General features: G+C 51.4%; 7 protein-coding genes across 7 annotated transcripts; 3 read left to right on the top strand and 4 right to left on the bottom strand.

Annotated features, from left to right (window-relative positions):
* Positions 1–86: 86 nt before the first annotated feature.
* Positions 87–1,853, top strand: EJ05DRAFT_473828 (uncharacterized protein). The gene is made up of 3 exons (XM_033743478.1): positions 87–476; positions 524–876; positions 935–1,853. Exons 1-3 carry the CDS (start codon positions 134–136, stop codon positions 1,763–1,765), a joined length of 1,527 nt encoding a protein of 508 aa, XP_033603756.1. The 5' UTR covers positions 87–133; the 3' UTR covers positions 1,766–1,853.
* Positions 1,854–2,711: 858 nt separating this feature from the next.
* EJ05DRAFT_435517 (alpha/beta-hydrolase) lies at positions 2,712–3,842 on the bottom strand (the record flags this gene model as incomplete). Its single annotated transcript, XM_033741702.1, has 2 exons — positions 2,712–3,245; positions 3,387–3,842. 2 exons carry the CDS (start codon positions 3,840–3,842, stop codon positions 2,712–2,714), a joined length of 990 nt encoding a protein of 329 aa, XP_033603755.1.
* A 584-nt stretch (positions 3,843–4,426) lies between these two features.
* On the bottom strand, positions 4,427–5,670 carry EJ05DRAFT_258931 (uncharacterized protein). Its single transcript, XM_033740247.1, has 2 exons — positions 5,294–5,670; positions 4,427–5,239 (listed from the first exon to the last, which is right to left on the bottom strand). Exons 1-2 carry the CDS (start codon positions 5,458–5,460, stop codon positions 4,831–4,833), a joined length of 576 nt encoding a protein of 191 aa, XP_033603754.1. The 5' UTR covers positions 5,461–5,670; the 3' UTR covers positions 4,427–4,830.
* A 650-nt stretch (positions 5,671–6,320) lies between these two features.
* On the bottom strand, positions 6,321–7,248 carry EJ05DRAFT_508475 (putative 6-O-methylguanine DNA methyltransferase). The gene is made up of 5 exons (XM_033748014.1): positions 7,091–7,248; positions 7,026–7,038; positions 6,857–6,970; positions 6,696–6,803; positions 6,321–6,633 (listed from the first exon to the last, which is right to left on the bottom strand). The coding sequence occupies exons 1-5, from the start codon at positions 7,209–7,211 to the stop codon at positions 6,549–6,551; spliced, it is 441 nt and encodes a 146-aa protein (XP_033603753.1). The 5' UTR covers positions 7,212–7,248; the 3' UTR covers positions 6,321–6,548.
* EJ05DRAFT_530822 (actin-related protein-like protein 6) lies at positions 7,200–8,972 on the top strand. The gene is made up of 3 exons (XM_033748988.1): positions 7,200–7,749; positions 7,800–7,923; positions 7,984–8,972. Exons 1-3 carry the CDS (start codon positions 7,432–7,434, stop codon positions 8,868–8,870), a joined length of 1,329 nt encoding a protein of 442 aa, XP_033603752.1. The 5' UTR covers positions 7,200–7,431; the 3' UTR covers positions 8,871–8,972.
* A 326-nt stretch (positions 8,973–9,298) lies between these two features.
* On the top strand, positions 9,299–10,768 carry EJ05DRAFT_497852 (uncharacterized protein; the record flags this gene model as incomplete). Its single annotated transcript, XM_033746597.1, has 3 exons — positions 9,299–9,410; positions 9,473–10,398; positions 10,499–10,768. 3 exons carry the CDS (start codon positions 9,299–9,301, stop codon positions 10,766–10,768), a joined length of 1,308 nt encoding a protein of 435 aa, XP_033603751.1.
* Positions 10,769–10,972: 204 nt separating this feature from the next.
* On the bottom strand, positions 10,973–17,844 carry EJ05DRAFT_473825 (beta subunit of fatty acid synthase). The gene is made up of 3 exons (XM_033743477.1): positions 17,617–17,844; positions 12,357–17,566; positions 10,973–12,310 (listed from the first exon to the last, which is right to left on the bottom strand). The coding sequence occupies exons 2-3, from the start codon at positions 17,530–17,532 to the stop codon at positions 11,232–11,234; spliced, it is 6,255 nt and encodes a 2,084-aa protein (XP_033603750.1). The 5' UTR covers positions 17,533–17,566; positions 17,617–17,844; the 3' UTR covers positions 10,973–11,231.
* Between the last annotated feature and the right edge of the window lie 498 nt (positions 17,845–18,342).

The following is an 18,342-nucleotide window of genomic DNA, read 5'->3' as shown; positions in this document are numbered from 1 at the left end:
CCTTCAGCCCTGCTCTACCAGTTCGCATCAGCTCATTCAGCTCTGCCTTGCTCGCAAGTTTCCTTCAATCTCTTAAGTTATCCTGGCTGCCACTTTACAGTCCACAAGAAATCGCATCGTTCATACGCCAATCATGAAGTCTTTCAAGTCGAAGTTCGAAAAAGTCGTCTCCGACGCCCAGTCGAAGCTCTCCTCCAATCCAAAAGTCAATTCTGCAGCCCAAGGCGCCATGAACACTGGCTCGTCTATGTTACAAGGCGCTGTCAATTTCGCTAAAGGTGTGACGTCTGGCCATGCCTCACTCAAGGCGACATTTGCCAATGTCACATCTGCGCCGGTCAATCGCGCTGGCCATTCTCTTGCAGTCGTCAAGGGCCGCGCCTATATCTTTGGAGGAGAGAGTGCAGGCGGAGCTTTGGCAGATAATGACATGTATATGATCATCTTGCCAAGTGGTGGAGTTCTTGATGCTGATTGTGGGTCACTTTCATGGTAAAATGGTAGTAAGGCTGACGAGACGTAGTCACAAATATCGAAGCTAGAGCGAAAACACTACGGGAAGGTGCAGCTTTGGAAAGTCAGACAGGAGCTATACCTGCAAGCAGAAAGGGACACAGCGCTGTCGTGGTCGGAGACAACATATATATCTACGGAGGCGAAGACGAGAAGGGACAGGCTGTGGATAGCGCGTACCCGGGACGAGTTTGGGTGTTTGACACCACAATCAAAGCATGGTCAGCTTTAGATCCAGCTGATGGCACCGCTCCACCCACCAGGAGCCTCCATGGTGCTGCAAGCAGTGACGAGCCTGGTCCACAGCTGAAGCAGAACGTACATGATCCATTACCGCAGACACCTATGGACCCAGCGAAGACAGTGAGTTTCCTCAACTCTAACATTCACAAGCATACATCAATTAATGATATCGCTCAAGGTCCCCGATGTCCCCGAAAAAGATTCCTGGGGTACTCTCATCATCGCCAATGGACGCTCTCTCGCCGATAATTCCCTCCTCTCCGATGCCTGGGCCTTCGATATCCGTACCCGCGCCTGGAGGCAACTCCCCTCACCACCTGCTCCGGCCCGGACCGGGTCTTCCCTCGCAGTGGCGTCTCAAACTCTCTTCCGCTTTGGCGGCTACGACGGTACACAGCATCTCGGCGGTGGCATTGACTCCTTCTCCCTTACAAACGTCTTAACCCCCGCCCCGTCCAGCAGCACCTCCGACGCATCCACGCCCCTACATGCCCGCCCCTGGCACTCGCACCCGTATATCAACGGTCTCGGCCCGCGCGAACGTACACATGCGGGCCTGGCCACAATCACCACCGGCCAAGGCCGACGCCACCTCCTTCTCATCGGCGGCCAAACGAGCGCCGCACCCGGCTCACCCGTCGCATACTTTGACGATGTATGGACATACGCACTCCCTGCAGCCATGAACACCGCAGCAGGGATCAAAGACGCGGCAGCCAGTCGGATGCGCAGTGCTAGCGCAGCAGCAACCAAGAGCGCTGAGAGACCGGGAAGTAGTGCGGATGGGAGCGCGTGGGCGGAGGTCCGTTATCTGTATCTTGATAAAGATGGAGATGTCAGGCCCGAGGGCCGCAGTCTGGATGGCAGGGGCAAAGGGATCGGGAGCCGGGGTCAATTCGCGGTCGCGAGCCAGGAAAGTGATAGCTCGAGTGTCGTGGTATGGGGTGGCGTTGCAGGGGATGGAAAGGTTCTCGGAGATGGGTGGTTAGTCACCGTTGAAAGGTGGTAATGAAAACGCCGTGGACATGGCTGGACATGATGAACTCTAGTTTACGAAAAGGAAGGAGGGCAGGGGGAGAAACCCGAAGAAAAAACCAGCCAGCGACTTGCAATCCATATTTCGGCGTTCACAGCTCAAGTAGGAGGTCTACCTACGTAGTCAGTCGGCCCAACTTTTTAACACTTTCGGAATGTTATTTTCTTGATTGTCAAATGGAATTATTTTCCTCACTGTTTGCTCTCTCTCACACACACTCTCTCTCTCTCTTCAACGAATTATGAAAAGCCCAAGGATACGACAACAATGCAGCCAGACTCCACAATACGTCGTGTGCGTGCATATATGCGCAGCACGGGTGTAACAATTAGTGGTTAGTGTTTGTGTCCCGAGATCCACGTAGGGGCTTTTAGGAAAAGGACTCTGGCGTTGGGTAGATGAGAGCTTGATGAGTACATGAATACGACTTTTCACAGCTATCCTCACCGCGGAACATGCTATGCTATGCTATGCTATGCTATGCTATGCTGGTGATCTATGCTAGCCAAGGCAGGAAGATTGGGCTGAATGCTGAGGTGAGGTGGGTGGTATGCACAACAGCAGCATCTGGTCGAAGCCTTTGCAAATGCGTCACAATGCGCGTTGTATGTTAAAACGATAAATGGACAGGAAGACTAGACGAGTGCTTGCTTTTCGGCTGTCAAATATAGATCGAGATGTACAGCGGCATATCCGTTCAAATTCGAAATTCCAGGAATGCAGACTTTTGACGTTCCACGAAACTCTACCGCGGTCAGAGAAATAACAGTGATATTGACAAGGATAGGTAGTAATATGTCTCCGTGTTGACAGAAAGATCAAAGAAGCAACATCTCTCTGGATGTTGTACCCGAAACGCCGCGCAAATGCTTATGCAAACAAACCGAACCGCCATGCCCTGCTCTATATATGCGTCTATCTATACACTCATGAAAGTTGAGAACCTCCTCGGCTTCGCGCCCTTTGGCGTCCGCAGCACCTCTTTCAGGTCTTTGCAAGCATTGAGATAATGGTCCCAGACACCAGGCGTGACCTTCAATGGGTTTGGTGCTTTGTCCCATCCATGAGGCACGCCTGGTACCATGCGATACCTCACGTTCTTGCCGAAGTCGTTGCGCAACCGATCGCGCATTTTCTCGCCTTCAGCAAGAAGCATATCCCACTCGCAAGTATACATTATAATGTCCTCGGGTAATTTGGCGAGCATGTCCGTCGGGGCTTTGCCCGGTGAAAGATACGGGTGCGCCATATCAAGCGTAGGAGGCTGCAGATATGACTCATCAAATAAGTTGGTGAACATAGCAGGTAGCTCCTGGTCCTTGCGAAGACAAGTGGCACGTCGCTCTTCTCGCGTGACTGTGTAGTCTGTCGGTGGGTACCATGCGCAGAGAGCTTTGATCTTGAGCTGGTGCGATTCGGAAATTATGAAAAGGTCCTTGGATTTGCGCCGGGTCTCCATGGACTTCCGAATGCTGAGGGGCTTCTTTTTAGATGTCCTCGACGAGTACGAATCTTGCGGTGAATCGTCGCTACCAGCGCTGGCGGGTAGCGTGAGGTCCGTTTTACTATCAGGCTCGACAGAACGCTCTGGAACCATGATTGTCTCTTCTTGCATGCGTAAAGGTACAGTGAACGTCATGTTGCCGCCTGAAGAGAAACCACTAATGGCCATGCGATCAGGGTCGATGAGGAGATCCTCACAATGCTCAGTGATGTACTTCACAGCATCAACCCCGTCCTCAACTGGTGTTGGGAAAGCATGCTCAGGTGCAAGACGATAGTCCACCGCTACGACCACGGCATTAACCTGACTGACAACGCATTGTGCCCATCTAGCATCATCTGATGCGGTCCCAAGTGTGAACCCTCCCCCGTGGAAGTTGACAACCACGGGGAATCTCTTTCGGCGCAAACGCTGTTGCAGTACATAGTCGTTCGGAACGTAGAAGTGTAGTTGAAAATGCCCTGTGTTCGGAGATATGGTCGCTTGAATGGTTCTCGAGAAACTAGGCTTTGGCGGCCGAGGTGGAGCTAGACGATGAAGTAGCATCCCAATTGACATTAGAGAGCGCCAGAAATGAGCCTGTACGTGGAGAACCCATTGAGGGCGTGCATTGGGTGCGGGCGGTCGCTGAATATGTGGATGCTCAGCGTTCGTCTTTCGCGTAAGGAGGCTTGGACGCTGTGGTGGGACAGGCTTCTCCTCTGGTGGGTGCAAGACCTCTGCCATAGTAAAGGTGAGGAGATAAGAGTATTGATTAGTGTTTGATATACTCGGGGAGAAAATGCGATAAACAGTGAGCTGGACAAGGTCTCAGAGCGAGTGAAACGGCGTCAGGCCAGATATGTGTGTCAAAGAGTGTGAATGCTGTCCGGCGCGTTGATGACGAGAAGGAGCGGAGTTTACCAACACCACTTGGCAGGAACCTGGTGAATAGGGAATTAGGGACTGGTGTATGTCGCAGGGTAGGACGCGTTCATATGCGAGTTGGAGTAAATGCAGATGCTTGCAGGTCCCATATGTAGAGGATTATGATGGAGTTCCTACAGTGCTGATCGGACTGGAATAATGCAGAAGGTTGCCCGGATCGTGGTATAATGACGTACGCGCGTTGCTTGGGGCGTTCTAACTACCTGTAGCTTGGGCACCAGCCTTGCGCCATCCCGAATTAGGTACAGACCTCGGCCTTCGCCATTGGCTAGAATGCTCAAGCAATGAATGCTTCGATATATGTAGCGTCATGTCAAGATCGAAAGGTCCGCAGCAGGATTATAAGATTTGTGAAAGGACTAGAGTAACATGCATGCAGCAGAGACGTTCGGATGTAAAAACTCCCCAGCCACGAAGCTGTTCAAGTCCTCAAAGAGCGCCGTGTCCCAATGCTCCTCTCGTGATGCAGCCCAACCCCAAAAGCACAATCAAATCGCGCCCGTCGAAGAGATGATGAAGTCGCTAGAGCAAACGCCAGTGACCTTGCGGACCCGAAAACCCAAAACCATGTTCTCACCTAGGAATGCTGTCGAAGTTTGCTCTAAGCTTAGATCAGCTCGAAGTCGTCTTCATCAGCAGCAGCCTCGGGAGCAGATTGTGGCGGCTTCATTGCTTTGCCCTTGCCCTTCGCCTTCACTACGGGCTCGCCGTCACTACCGAGCACCTCATACTCTTCTCTGACGAGCTTATCGGTCGCCACAACCTCGTATCGTTCAACCGCTTTTGCCAAAGCGGCGCTCAGGATCTGACTTCCGTGGCTGGGTCCGCTGGCGGCGTCAAACGAGTAGGCGACCTCGGCGTCTGGCTCTGGAGCTGCAGACGCCTCATCGACCTCCTCAGGTGCAGACGAGTCTCCACTATCATAGTATTCATTGATGTCGGCTTTGCGGCCCTCTCGCGAGCGAGCCTTGAAGGTGGCAACAGCTATGCCATCGCGACGCACGCCGCTCGGTTCTCTGTATGCGACATTAGGTTTGGTTACAGGATGTATGCGACAATAGAGTGCGTACCTGTTATCGGGACGTGCCGGTCGAGCGTGGGCAACGTCAGTAGTAAGACGACCAGGTCCGAATGCTGAACCGTGAGCCCACTTGCGCTTCTGATCAAGAGTGCTGCGTTGGTTTTCGGTGGCAGCACTTCGAAGGTCGTGAGTAGAGAAGGTTTGCTTGCTGGCCATTATTCCGATCTCTGTACGGACGGGTATGGTAGGAGATTAGACGTCGGACAAAAGTATGGTATAGTATTAATGGTCGACGGGAATAGACAGGAGAAGAAGTGTAGGAGAAAGCGATGAAGAAGTAGATGACGGAAGACGGAGAGGTGAGAGTGAAGTAGTTGGCACAGAGTGAGAGTGTGTCACAGGGAGGCAGCTGCTACTCGTCTTAGATGAGTCGAACAAAGCTGAGTCAAAGATGGGTCCGGGGGTTTATGGAAGGTGGCTGTGGCGGATAGTAAGCTGTTCTGGAACGGATACGCCTGAAAGAAGGATGTTGATAGGTAGAAGTGTTGAGGAGAGGAGCTGGAGCAGGTAACCAAGCTATGTATGAGTACAAGTACCTAGAGCTGTTGTTGTTATTGTTAGCAACCACGACTAAGAATGAGTGAAGAGCTGCTCTATCTTGCTACCCCGGATCTCAGCGGTGCACTGATCACTGATAAGCCTACAGCCAGAAGCCAAACATCCAGCCCGTGGCGCCATCCCGCGCCGCAAGTTGCTCATTCATTGGCAAGCTGTCTAGGCTGTGACGGCGCGTGCATGCAGCATGACGGCTGTTGTTCGAACGCCTCGGTCGGAAGTGCGTACATGTAGTCGCGATCACGATGCAGCTGGCGGTGGTGGCATTGGAGGGATGACGGAGGTTGTCTTGGACAAGTCGGTCTCTTAGTCGGGGGATGATGAGGAGCTCTCCATGGCTGTGAAGGGTCTTGGCGGAGTCACAAGTCACCGGGCCTGTCTGATCGGAGCAAAGGGGGAGGGTTTTGCCGAAATGGCCCCTAACCCCTAACCCCTCTCTTTGTTTCGCGTATCATTCACTTCTGCCAACATGCGTTTCCCTCGATGCATGTGCTATTGGCCGCAGCATTATTACCTTCAACCTCTAGCTTTGTCCTCTGCGCTAATACAAGTGTTGCTTCCGTATGCAAACGGTCTTCAAACGCCACTTGCGCCATCCCTTTGTTACAAGATAACACGATTACAGGGACATCCATCAAAGAGGAGCCATCATATCTAGACGTCATTGCCATTAACTTGCTATGGTCATGTCACGCTGCTACGCCAGCATCTTCCAACTCGTTCTCAGTATCGTCACTATCGTCGAATTCTTCGCTTGGCAAGATGTCTGGGAACCTGATCTGGTCAATGCAAGACTTTCCCGGACAGGACGTCGTGGTGCTCAAGAGACATCTCACCATCCGTATTTACTAAAGTCAACAGAGAACACGCCCATGCTGTCTTGATCCACATCCACGTGCTCCCGTCTTAACGCCGCAGCTTGTCGGGTAGCACCGTGAGGCCCTCTGTTGAGTATCGTATCAGCTCCATGCTTCCGGCTTGGTCCGACATTGCTTACCTTGGGCTTATCTCGCCCTTGGCGTTAATCACCCGCTGCCAGGGCACATTGCCATCGTGGTACTCCGAGCTGCCTTCTTGCGATGGCAGATGTTTTAGACAAATGCCGACTTGTCTTTATTGGTAGCATGTCAGCAGTAATATTGTGTCAACTGAAAGATGATATGAACCTTCTACGCTCAGCTACTTTTGGGTTAGCGAAAATGTTGAAGCGATACATACAAAGGAGACGTACGCTTTCCCAACAGCTTTGCTATGTGGCTATACGATGTCACTCTACCCTCCGGTATCTCTTGGATAGCCTCATAGACTGCCGTATACCACAGATGGACGGTTTCTGAGCGCTCCCGTGGCATCTTGGAAGCTGTTGTTCGAACGCAGTGAACCTACGCAATAGATGATAGGACTCCCGGTTGCGTAAGCTATCACGCGCGAGAGAAACGCGCTGTCCCGTGATTTAGAGTCTTCTAAGTGGTTTTGCGCCACATTTGCTGTGGCGGCAGATAGGTTGTGCCCGCATTTCACATTTCATTGAGCCCGTTGACGCCTCTGCTACAACTGCATCACTCTCAAATTATGGCGCCTCGCCTGTCTATAGTAAATACACAAGCAGACCTCGCGGCAAAGACGTTCGTTCTCGACAATGGCGCCTACACCATCAAAGCTGGTTATTCAAGCCCAGACCCAAAGCCAACAGACTGTTCCATAATACAAAATACTATCGCACACAGCGCACGCGACCGAGCGACATACATCGGCTCACAGCTAGAAAACTGCAATGATTTCGGCGAGCTCGCATATCGGAGGCCAGTACAGAAAGGCTTTGTCGTCAACTGGGAAGCCCAAAAGGCCATCTGGGAGCATTCGTTCTTCGACCATAGCGCGAAGCTCAAGGTACGGCCACGAAAGCAGCGTCAAGAGGAGGATGGCTGAACGGTGCTCAGGTCGACCCAAAGGATACAAACTTGATCCTGACGGAAGCGCCCAACTGTATGGAGGCACTGCAAAACAATACCGATGAGATGGTATTTGAGTACTTCCAGTTCGCCACTTATCACCGATGCCTGGGTACAAATTGACTCATTTCTCTCTTACACCTTGCACAAATCGTAGCTGACTGCTTCTTAGCGGCATCTCTGAATGCCTACAATGACATCTCCTCGATCTACACAAATCAGTCTCCCACTCCCCCTGCCCCTCCTGTTGCGCCCATTCAGTCGCTTCTGGTGGTCGACACCTCATACTCACATACCACCGTCATCCCTCTACTCTCCTCCGCTCCACTTCAGTCCGCGATTCGACGCCTTAGTCCGGGCGGTAAACTTCTTACAAATTTCCTAAAGGAGCAAGCCTCTATCCGCCACTTCAATGTCATCGAAGAAACACACCTGCTTAACGATGCAAAAGAGGCATCTGTATACATATCTCACGATTTCAGAAAAGATATGGATCTTACATGGGCAGGCGGTGCGAGAGACGATGCTGCGACGCGGAGGTATGACGAGACAACAACGCTGGACTTCGTGCTGCCAGACTACGAGACTGTGAAGAAGGGATATGTGAGACCGCATGCACCGGCAGTTGCGCGAAGTAAAATTGCGCTGCGCGAAGATATCCTCCCACTCTCCAATGAGCGATTCCGCACACCAGAGCTCATATTCAATCCGACTGACACTGGAATACCGGAAGCAGGGCTCCCGGAAGCTATAGTACAATCTCTATCTGCTCTACCAGAAGGCCTACGGCCAGCGATGTGTAGCAATATCATTGTCGTAGGGGGAAACACGCTCATATCGGGGCTTGTTCAGCGATTGAGCGAGGAGGTACGCACGCTGCTGCCAAGGGAGTACCCGGTGAGAGTAAGCCGCGCACCTGATCCAATTGTGTCGACTTGGCTGGGAGGGGCGAGATTGGGTGCGGATCGAGAGGCATTGAGGGATAAAGTTGTTACTAGGAAGGAATATGAGGAGATGGGAGTGGGCTACTTGCAAAAGAGGTTCTCAGGAAGAGCCTAGAGAAGGAGATACCATACACCCGTTGTTTACATAGATACATGGGCAACCATAGTATAAACATTAAGGATAAAAATTCATCCGGCAAGGCGATTAAGCCTGAACTACCATGCATATCAATAGGTAGATGCATGCATGAATCAATAGATATAGTAGTGCTACCTCATGCAGACTAGCGCAGATTTCCCCGACATCCCGACCTCCGAGCGTGTTTACGAAAACAATCACCATGTCGGACAGACGTCTAGTTTGCTTACCACTCCAATATTTCATGAAATCATAGACTTGCCGTATTCCTTTCAACTTCGAACTGCGCACACCTGACGGATTACTTTCCTATTGAAGTCTGTCAAATATTCCAACCTATCGAGTCTCGCAGGCGAGCAATAACAAGAGTTTGGATCGCTGGTAGCCTCTCGTTACACATCGCCATGGAAGACCGCCGCAGCAAAGCGACGCCGATGGACTTCCAGTACGAGAATATGACGGGGCCTACAGATGCCACTTCTCCATTCATGACACTGGGAAGATCTGGCATGAAGCGTGAGCAGGAAATTATCTATGACTGGCACGAGCGCAAAAGCTGATTGACCACACCTCGACAGGAACACACAGCGCCTTCAATTCTCCTTCAAAAGCACAGCCTTTTGGGCTTCGCGAGCCCAATGGTAGTAGTTTTCTGTTCAGCAGTACCTCGGGCAGAGATAAGCCTTTGCCAGCCAACCCTCCGCGATCATTTGACCCAAAGTTCAATACGCCCAGAAAGATGGAGGTCGACTTCTCCAGTGGTGGGGAGACACCGGACACAGAGATAAACAGTGAAGCCAACACTCCGGATGTGATTAGGAAGAAGAGCACTGCCTCACCTACCAAGGCACCCTCCTCGCCGTCGAAGAGCAGTCCAAGCAAAGACCGGCGAAACAGCTTCTTCGGCAAAATGGGTCGCATGTTCAATAGCCCTGGTCGCGGCGAAATTGCGAAGCGCGAATACTACTCCGCGAAAAGCGAGCGGCGCGTCCAACGCCGGCGCGCAAAAGAGCTCAAGGAAATCGCACGCCGCAACTCCACCGAAGAGGACGACGAAGACGACTCCTCCAACAACAAGAGCAAGAAGAACAACACCACATCCCCAAAAGGCAGCGTCATCGCCGCAGTCCTCTCCTTCGTCCACGAACACCCCAACCTGCCCCATATCCTCTCCTGGTACCTCCAATTCCTCTTCAACGGGTTCCTCGGCTTCATCGCCGCGTACATCGTCTGGTCCTTCGTCGCCGCCATCATGGGCGACGTCGACATGGCAGCCAAGAAAGTCACCGCTGAGACAATGCGCGAAATGGCCGTGTGCGCGAAACAATACCAGGAGAACCGCTGCGACCCGGCCACGCGCGCGCCCGCACTCGAGAACGTATGCAATAACTGGGACAAGTGCATGAATCAGGATCCCACCGCTGTAGGCAAAGCAAGCGTGTCGGCCCATACATTCGCAATGATCTTCAATAGCCTGATTGAGCCCATCAGCTACAAGGCCATGGTACGTCCCTCTTCTCATCCTCATCCTCCTCCTCCTCTCCTTGCCCCCTACCGACCAACCGCCCACCCGACCTCCAAAACTGACAAATGCACCACCCCAGTTCTTCTCCCTCGCCATCCTCTCCTCCTTCTTCTACATGTCAAATACGGCCTTTGGCTTCTTCCGCAACAAGACCGCAGAGCAGTTCCAGCACCTTCACCAGCAGCAGCAGCACTACATGCAACCGCCACCCGCGACACCGCAGCGCCAGTACAGCGGCCAGTTCTACACTCCGTACCAGCAGGGGTCCATACGGATGGGCCACGAGCCCATGCCCAGCTTGCCGCCGGGAGCTGGAGCAAGCGAGGAACAACGGCAAATTGGGTGGTGAGAGGAAAAAAAGCAAGGATGGCGTTACAGGTTTTTAGTTTTTCATTCTTCTTATTCGGGTGTCTTGTCATGTTGGGAGCATTTCAATGTACGCCCGGGGTCTTTTTTTTTTTGAGCGGGGGGGCCGCGGAGATTATCAGTACATAACACATGCACACACGATACGAGAACGTGAATGAAATGCCACTTGCGGCATATAAGAATTTGCATCGAACATTGAATTATTTCATTTGCTCGGATCCTATATTGCTACATACCTTTGTCCGTCAAGCCCTCATCAAGACGACCAAAGCATGTAACGAAAAAGAGATCGCGATCTAGCTTTTGCTTGCGCGTACACAAACATCTATATAGGTACATACAAGTCCCAAACTCCTGAGATGTACAGCCAGAGTGTCATTCATTACATGTATCCCGATCGGAACGTCAATGTCTTTCCCCGCCCCGAAAACTGACCATCCAGACTAAGCCGCAGTAGCGACCTTGACGTCGTCCTTGTCCTCATACTTATCCCAGTTTGCAAGAATGTTGCCGATCTTAGGCGAATTGGTCAAACGATACACATCCTCAAAGTACTCCTTTGTAATCTCAAAGGGCCGCGCGGTCACGTTGGGAATGTATTTGCCAATCAGCTTGCTGGGGTCGATAGACGTCTTGTTGATCTTCTTGAGCAGGAAGCTTCGGAAAGGCTTGACACCGGAGCGCAAGAAAGTGCTGTGGAAAGGTACATCGATTCCACGGAGCGGGATGGTTGCGAAGCCGCGCTGTAGCTCGAGAGGCTGTGGCTTAGCTTCAGTTTGCTTCGCACTCTCGCGAACGATATCGAGAAGTTGCTCCTTGACGTCTTCCAGAGACATGGTCTCCATCAAACCCTGGATATCCACCTTTTGGGCCTTCAGATAGTTTGTGACATTTGTAAGGCAGTCGAGAGCGCGGAGATCTCCGGCGCAGACGTATTGCAGATTGCCAATATTGTAGTTGACGATCTCGAGAAGCCAGCCAGTTTCCTCTGCAATGTTCTCCACGACGTATTGCAAGGCTTGCTCGTTGAAGGTTTTCGAGATCCTGCTCGGGTTGACGGCGCACATGGAGTAGTTGGAACGACCAGCCTCGTCACGCTCGACGGCGACTTGCATGGTCAGACCCCGATAGAACACAACAGACACCAAGCTTTCGATTGGCATGACCTCGGCAAGAGCAGCAAGAGCCGAGTACTCGCCCAAAGAGTGACCAGCAAAACTGCTGTCACGCTGAACGAGACCTTTGCTTCTCATGTCTTCAAAGGACGCCTTCTCCATCAACGTCAATGCAGGCTGCGTGAATTGGGTGGCGGATAGCAATCCGGTGGGCGAACGATAGGTGTAGGATGTGGTGTTCTCATCAATGTCCTTAAAGATCTTTTCCGACTTGACCGTGCCGTCCGCACCTACAGTCTCAAAAGTCATGGACATGTAGTTCTGGCGGATTGCTTTGCCACGAGGACCACCGAAATGGACTGTGAACTCTTTCGGGTTGTTCTTGACAATGTTCGTAATGGCAAAACCTGTACATGTTAACAGAATCGATAAGCCGAACACAAAGGTACTTACCATAGTTGTCCAAGAAATGCTTGTCAGCACGATCCCATACCTCTTTGGCGACCGGGCTGCTTTCATATAGGTCCATACCCATACCTTGCTCTTGAGAGCCTTGTCCAGTGAAGACGTAAGCCGTCGCTGGTTGTTCGACCTCGGCCTCGGCGATGAGAACCTTATCTTCAGTCTCCTTATTGCTAGCCTCTATTTTGATGATTTTGCGACCGGCGACCATGCCTACGTGCTGTAATTTTACTTCAATTATGTCGTCAGGTAGTACCATTCCGACGAGGGAGGCGTGGAAACTACGGACACGACCAACGTGGTTTTCTGCAGCCCATGTCTCTACTAGACTCCTAACAGCGGCACTTGAATACATGCCATGAGTGATAGTACCAGGCAGTCCTGCGTAGCTCGAGAACACTCGAGAAACGTGAATTGGGTTATAGTCACCCGAGACCTTAGCGTATGTCTCGTTCGAAGCCGGAGCCTTAAGAGTCAAAGGCGTCTTGCCACTTAGCGGGATTGGGTTCTCGAAGTTGACAGGCTGGTCCATGGCCGAGCCGTTCCTCTGGAGGTAGTCCAAGACCGGGTTGCCTTGAGAGACACCAGCTTCGTATTCAACTGATGCGATCTGGATAACTTCTTTGGTGGGCAACTCCAGAAGGACCTCACCAATGGTCTGGACTGAGCTGTAAATAGTCTTGCTCTTGTAGCGAACGAGACTTTGCAGCTTGAAGGTCAAGGTCTTATCGAGGAGGTCCAGGTCTGGTTCATCCGTGCGGAACCATTCCTTAGAGCGTAAGATAGCAATGTCCTTTGATGTCGTGAGATGGAGCTCCATTGGAGTTTCGATTTTCCTTTGAAAGGTATTCTCGAAATCGTTGTAAACCCCACGGTAAAGGAACTGACTAGTGACTTCCATCACAGGCAGACCGTCCCGGGTGATAGTTCCACAAATCTCGACCATCTTGCCAGAATCTTGATTGATGACAGCGTTGACTTCAGCTGTGGTACTGAGGACATCACCCTTTTTGAGTGGCTCCGCCCCGGGTATCATCCTGAAGCCGTTCGAAAGGTGTACCAGCTTCAACAGATCGCCATCAATGACCCTTGGGAAAATTGGCTTGGTAATGGCCTTCCAGCCAATGACGATGGCAAAATCCATGGGCGCAAATACTTCGTGGCCTGGGCGTTCAACGAAAGCTTCACCTGTGTTGCCGACCGCGTGGATGAAGTCATTGATGGCCTCACCAGTGACCTTGGCCTGCCCACCTTCGAATTTGGAATCGACAGACGCATCGAAAGGACAAACTTCATCACCGAACCAGACTCGGTAATAGAACTCTTTGATGCGGTCATTCCTTTCGCTCATGACCTCGCGGATCGGGGCGTACCCAGTCTCCGGGTGGTAGGTGAACTTGAGTGGAAGTGCTACAGGCTTGCCTTCAGCAGTTCGGCCCTCAATCAGGTTCACCGTGATTTCATTGCCCTTAGGTTTACTGATTTCGACCGTCTTGACATATTTGCCACCGTTGTATAGTTCCCTGACAGTGATCACAGTCTGTTCTGGATCATTGGGGTGAGCAATCTCTACAGTCATGCCTGGAGTAGGCGCGAATATGCGGTGCATAGGGTTAGTCTGGAAACGTTGGCCCTGTACAAATACATCGGCTGTGAAGAAAGCGTGACGCCAAGAGTATCCCTGCCCGGCAAGGATTTGAAGCCATGATGCGAGATCAGGCAAAGCGGTATTTGGTGTTGATGCCAGGCGATAGATCGCCTTGCCCTCAAGTTCAGAGATTGTCAGACCCTCATTCTCCACAACCTCGCTATACTCGACGACGTGGGCTCCAAAATATTCAGTGACTGGGATCTTGGACTCGTCTCCGCCATAAACATCCTGGGTAAGGCTCTTGATATGACTGTTATGGATGTTATCCAAAATTTCCTTGATAGGCTCGTCGACCTTTGTTGAGTATTTAACGGCCATTGGACCTTGGAGGATACAGGTCCTCCCAACGTCTTGGTCAACAACCGCTTCCAAGTCTTCGGATTGCCATAGAGAGTCTTTCTTGAAGAAAAACTCGAAAGTGCTGTCAAGGACAGGAACGAACGGGACAGGCTTCTGGCCGCGGCGCTGGCATAGCAGAAGGAAGTGTTGGACATCTTGCGCATTGATAAGCTGAGCTTCAGCCTCAGGATATGCCTTTAAAATGTTTTCCACCGTCTCAAAAGGAGCATCTAGTTCAGAATAGCTTTGCAGAAGCGATTCCTTCCCCACGCTCGAAAACCGTTCCTCAACACGTCGAATGAAGTCGCCAGTCAGTCTCGCTAAACTCTTATCGATCCAGCGCTTCTCATGCTTGACGTACATCAGATGAACCATTCGCCGAACGACCTCTGCGTAGGTCATGTCTTCAAGATCTACAGACTGTCCTGCGGCGTTGCGACCAAACCAGACCTTCTGAAAGTCTTCGTTCAGTTTCTTGATGATGTAGTCACGGTTTTTCTTGAGTTCAGGGATGCGTTTGGCTTTATCTAGACTGAAAATCTTTTGATCCATCTCAGCCCAGAATTGAACACCCCTAGTAGCAAGTTTATGAATCGGTTCGCCCATTTCGGAACGAACGGTGATAACGCCTCCGGCGGGGCCTTTGTATGTCTTCTCCCATTCAGAATCGTCCAAGCCTGGAGCGTCTACGATAGCCTGCTTCGCGTTCTTGGAGGTGAATGCCTCTTTCGCGGTCATCATGCGACTACCGAACATGCATCCATCGAAAGGCATAGGCGGATAACCATATTTCTTTGACCAAGCACCCGTGAGATAGGGGTAAGTGTCTTCAGCCCCACCAAATCCACTACCAGCTACAAGAATCAAATTGCTACACTTTCGAAGCCGGCTGTACATTTGCAGGATCGGTTGGTGGAAGTCTTCAAATGAGTGATGGCCACCGCCACGGCCACCAGTCCATTGCATGATGACTGGGAAGGCAGGGTTTGCTCTAGCGATATTGATGACTTGTTGGATCGCCTCCGAGGATCCTGGTTTAAAGGCAATGTGCTTAATGCCCAAAGTCTCGATATACTCGTTTGCTACTTCAATAGACGGGACACCAGCACCAATCGTGAGTCCCTCAATAGGGACGCCACTGGCACGTAGCTTGGCGATCATTGGAATCTGCCAGCCCATGGCTCTGGGGTTGACATAGATAAGGTTCACAGTGATACCACGTCCTGGAGGAATGGACTTTTCCACCTTCGAGATCGCCTCAGTCATGCTCTTTTCGTTGTAGTACCCACCCCCAGCCAGTTCGATCTCGTAGCCTGCATTCATTGTTGCAGCTACGAACTCTGGCCACACAGTCGTAGGAGTCATACCAGCAACCATGATAGGCGGTAGACCAAGCATTCTGCTCATCTTGGTGTCTACGAAAGTCTGTCCGGCAGAAGTTTTAACGAGCTTCGGCCCATGCTCTCTGACCCAATCAACGGCATATTTGACGGCATGCTCAGCGTCACGGTCGAAAAGCTCCGGCTTATAGCCAACCTCGGCGTTAGTACCATCGATAGTACCAGCCAAGATGACCCGAACTCCAGTACCATCCTTGTTGCGATTTGTTAGAACTCCGAGGCCAGATATGCCACCGGGACCGAAATCGAGAATATGTGTTGCCTTCAGGAATTTTGTCGCTGTTTCCCAGTTCACAGGATCTTGTGTGATCATTCGTACAAGATCAGGAATGATGTTTGATGATTTAGCCTTCTGTAGGTTGGCCCCAGTATTCGTGTCGAACAAAGGAATACCCAAGCTTTCTCTGCTGATATGAGTATCTTTGAGATCCTCCTCGATTAGCTTGTATGCACCAGAGAGGTATGGAGAATGGAATGGCGCGGTAATGGGAAGGAACCGATTGACGAAGCGGACTTTGCGATCCGTAAAAGGAATACGCGTTTGGTCCAAGCCTGTGGGAGCCTTTGTCTTGCGGAGACGAAGATTCAGACCATACAGGGAGATTGGTGGCCCAGTGACAACGAAGTTGCGTGCACTGTTGACAAGAGAGATGGCGATGTGTCGGTCTGTAGGTAAATGCTCGTTGGTCGCGTCGATATGGGCCTGTACTGCTGACCGTGGGAGGTCTCGAATCGAGAGCATTGGGGTTGGGGTTCCTTCGCCATTGTCTTCCGAATCTTGCAGCACTGATGGTGCAAGTGACGTGCGTGGGTATGCCTGCTGACTGCGGCATCCAATCCAGAACAAAGTAGTGAGCGCCGTACGTGCAGCAACATCAAATGTTTCCCAGTTCTTAGCAGACGATATCGCGGCAGCAGTCACAACACCTTGGGAATGACCCGTAGTCCCACTCAATCGCTCTCTCAAGTAGCCCGGATGAGTACCGATGACTCTACACGTCACGACGTAGTGCGCGAGCTGCGTCAGCCCGATGAGAGGAAAACTAACAGGAGCAGAAACCAGGTAATCGATATCTGGTTGCGCTTCCTTATTGTTAAGCCATCTCATAACATCTAGCCCTTTCGCATACAGCTTCTCTGCTCGAGGGTCGCGCGAAAGCTGTTGCAGGTGGCGAGCGGCGGACTCGATGAAGTCTTCAGTGAATGACGGGTAGGTGGTATGAATTTCGCGAAGTTCGTCGAAGTATTCCTCGATGTTTCCTTGACCGCCAAACACAGCGTAGACAAAGGCATTCTCATCCGAGACTTCTCTGAAGAGCGCAGACTCATGAAATTTTATCGGACGGTCTATAGCGGACCGTGCAGCGTAGTATGATTTGACAGTGACAATCTTTTTCTGCTCAATTCCCGGTAGTGTTGCGGCTACCGCGTGGACTTCATTACCACGTAGGAAAGCTCTTTCAAACTCGTTAAAGACAAGTTTGAGAACCTCCTCGAAAGAGCCAGGATCATCACCCTCGTCCACCTCCTTTGCACAATGGCCCAGGTATCGCGCTACTAACTCAGTGACGGATGAGGGCTCGTCATCCTGCGCTAGTTCGTCGGTTGGTTCTGGAAGAGTGGCATCGAAGCCTTCTTTCAGCTGGGAGGCATTGAAATGAAGAGCGGTGGGTATCAGTAGTGTATATTCGAGGGTGCCATGTGATAGAACGAGGGGTCGAAGAGACGCTTGAGAGCGTGGTGTGGAAATGCCGGTCTGAGGGCCTGAGCCGAACATGGTGTGCGAGGCTTGGAACACAGGTGTATGCGATCTATGTAAGTGTAAGCGTGTATGTCAGACTGAAGGCGAAATTTTAAGTACCTTCAATCGTACGGTCTATGAAGTGTGATGAGAAATTTCGTGTAGACTGCTCTCGCAGCTTTCTCTATTTTTTTGGTCGGACGAGGAGCTGTGGTGTGCAGGAAGAGGTAATGAATTGGAGAGAAGGAGGGCAAGCTTCTCAATTGCGATAGGAAAGGTGAGATTAGAAAGTCGATGGCAGCGTGAGAGTTTCTGCTGAGGAGGATTGGAGGAGGCGTAATCTTCTCAGCAAGCGGACAGGCGGCGATGTGTCGGCACAGTTGTGGATGGTGAAGCTTGAAATTTTGGGGGCCCGTGCTCAAACCTCACCTGCATTGTTGCTGCAGGTTGAGGCGCCAGGGAGCGTGTTGTTGGGGTAGATTCCACGCTAGTGCGGACTTCCCAGTCAGCTGGGGTTAGCATATCCCGTATCGTAATATTCGGATTTCATGCTCAGGTCATCTTCTTTTCCGTATCCAGACCAAGCTTCAGATAAGAACAAAGCCCACTAGTCTAAGTATCTGCATAATATTACATCTGTATCGTTGATTTTGCTTCACTACTTCCATTTAGGGATGCATTTCTACCTCCCAGCAGCTCTTAGTAAGAATTGGTATCCAAGAGTAAATATGGGGCACCGTGTTCGTATCGATTCATTACACGAAATTTAATATTTCTACAGTGGCGCCACCTGCTGCGGACCTGCGGGAAAACGGGATTAACACAAGTGGAAACGATTGCTACGCG

Source organism: Pseudovirgaria hyperparasitica, assembly GCF_010093815.1.
Source record: "Pseudovirgaria hyperparasitica strain CBS 121739 unplaced genomic scaffold EJ05scaffold_3, whole genome shotgun sequence".
Classification (NCBI taxonomy): domain Eukaryota; kingdom Fungi; phylum Ascomycota; class Dothideomycetes; order Acrospermales; family Acrospermaceae; genus Pseudovirgaria; species Pseudovirgaria hyperparasitica.
This window is presented reverse-complemented; position numbering and strand designations above follow the sequence as displayed.

Excerpts from the sequence above, each read along its gene's own strand:
- EJ05DRAFT_508475 (XM_033748014.1), bottom strand. The coding sequence starts at position 7,211 with ATGCCACGGGAGCGCTCAGAAACCGTCCATCTGTGGTATACGGCAGTC. Across the intron at positions 6,804-6,856 it reads AAGGGCGAGATAAGCCCAAG|AGGGCCTCACGGTGCTACCC; the intron begins GTAAGCAATGTC and ends GATACTCAACAG. Across the intron at positions 6,634-6,695 it reads GACTTTAGTAAATACGGATG|GTTCCCAGACATCTTGCCAA; the intron begins GTGAGATGTCTC and ends TGACCAGATCAG.
- EJ05DRAFT_473828 (XM_033743478.1), top strand. The coding sequence starts at position 134 with ATGAAGTCTTTCAAGTCGAAGTTCGAAAAAGTCGTCTCCGACGCCCAG. Across the intron at positions 477-523 it reads TGGAGTTCTTGATGCTGATT|TCACAAATATCGAAGCTAGA; the intron begins GTGGGTCACTTT and ends GACGAGACGTAG. Across the intron at positions 877-934 it reads CTATGGACCCAGCGAAGACA|GTCCCCGATGTCCCCGAAAA; the intron begins GTGAGTTTCCTC and ends ATATCGCTCAAG.
- EJ05DRAFT_258931 (XM_033740247.1), bottom strand. The coding sequence starts at position 5,460 with ATGGCCAGCAAGCAAACCTTCTCTACTCACGACCTTCGAAGTGCTGCC. Across the intron at positions 5,240-5,293 it reads CCGGCACGTCCCGATAACAG|AGAACCGAGCGGCGTGCGTC; the intron begins GTACGCACTCTA and ends TGTCGCATACAG.
- EJ05DRAFT_530822 (XM_033748988.1), top strand. The coding sequence starts at position 7,432 with ATGGCGCCTCGCCTGTCTATAGTAAATACACAAGCAGACCTCGCGGCA. Across the intron at positions 7,750-7,799 it reads ACCATAGCGCGAAGCTCAAG|GTCGACCCAAAGGATACAAA; the intron begins GTACGGCCACGA and ends AACGGTGCTCAG. Across the intron at positions 7,924-7,983 it reads CACTTATCACCGATGCCTGG|CGGCATCTCTGAATGCCTAC; the intron begins GTACAAATTGAC and ends ACTGCTTCTTAG.
- EJ05DRAFT_473825 (XM_033743477.1), bottom strand. The coding sequence starts at position 17,532 with ATGTTCGGCTCAGGCCCTCAGACCGGCATTTCCACACCACGCTCTCAA. Across the intron at positions 12,311-12,356 it reads GCATTTCTTGGACAACTATG|GTTTTGCCATTACGAACATT; the intron begins GTAAGTACCTTT and ends TAACATGTACAG.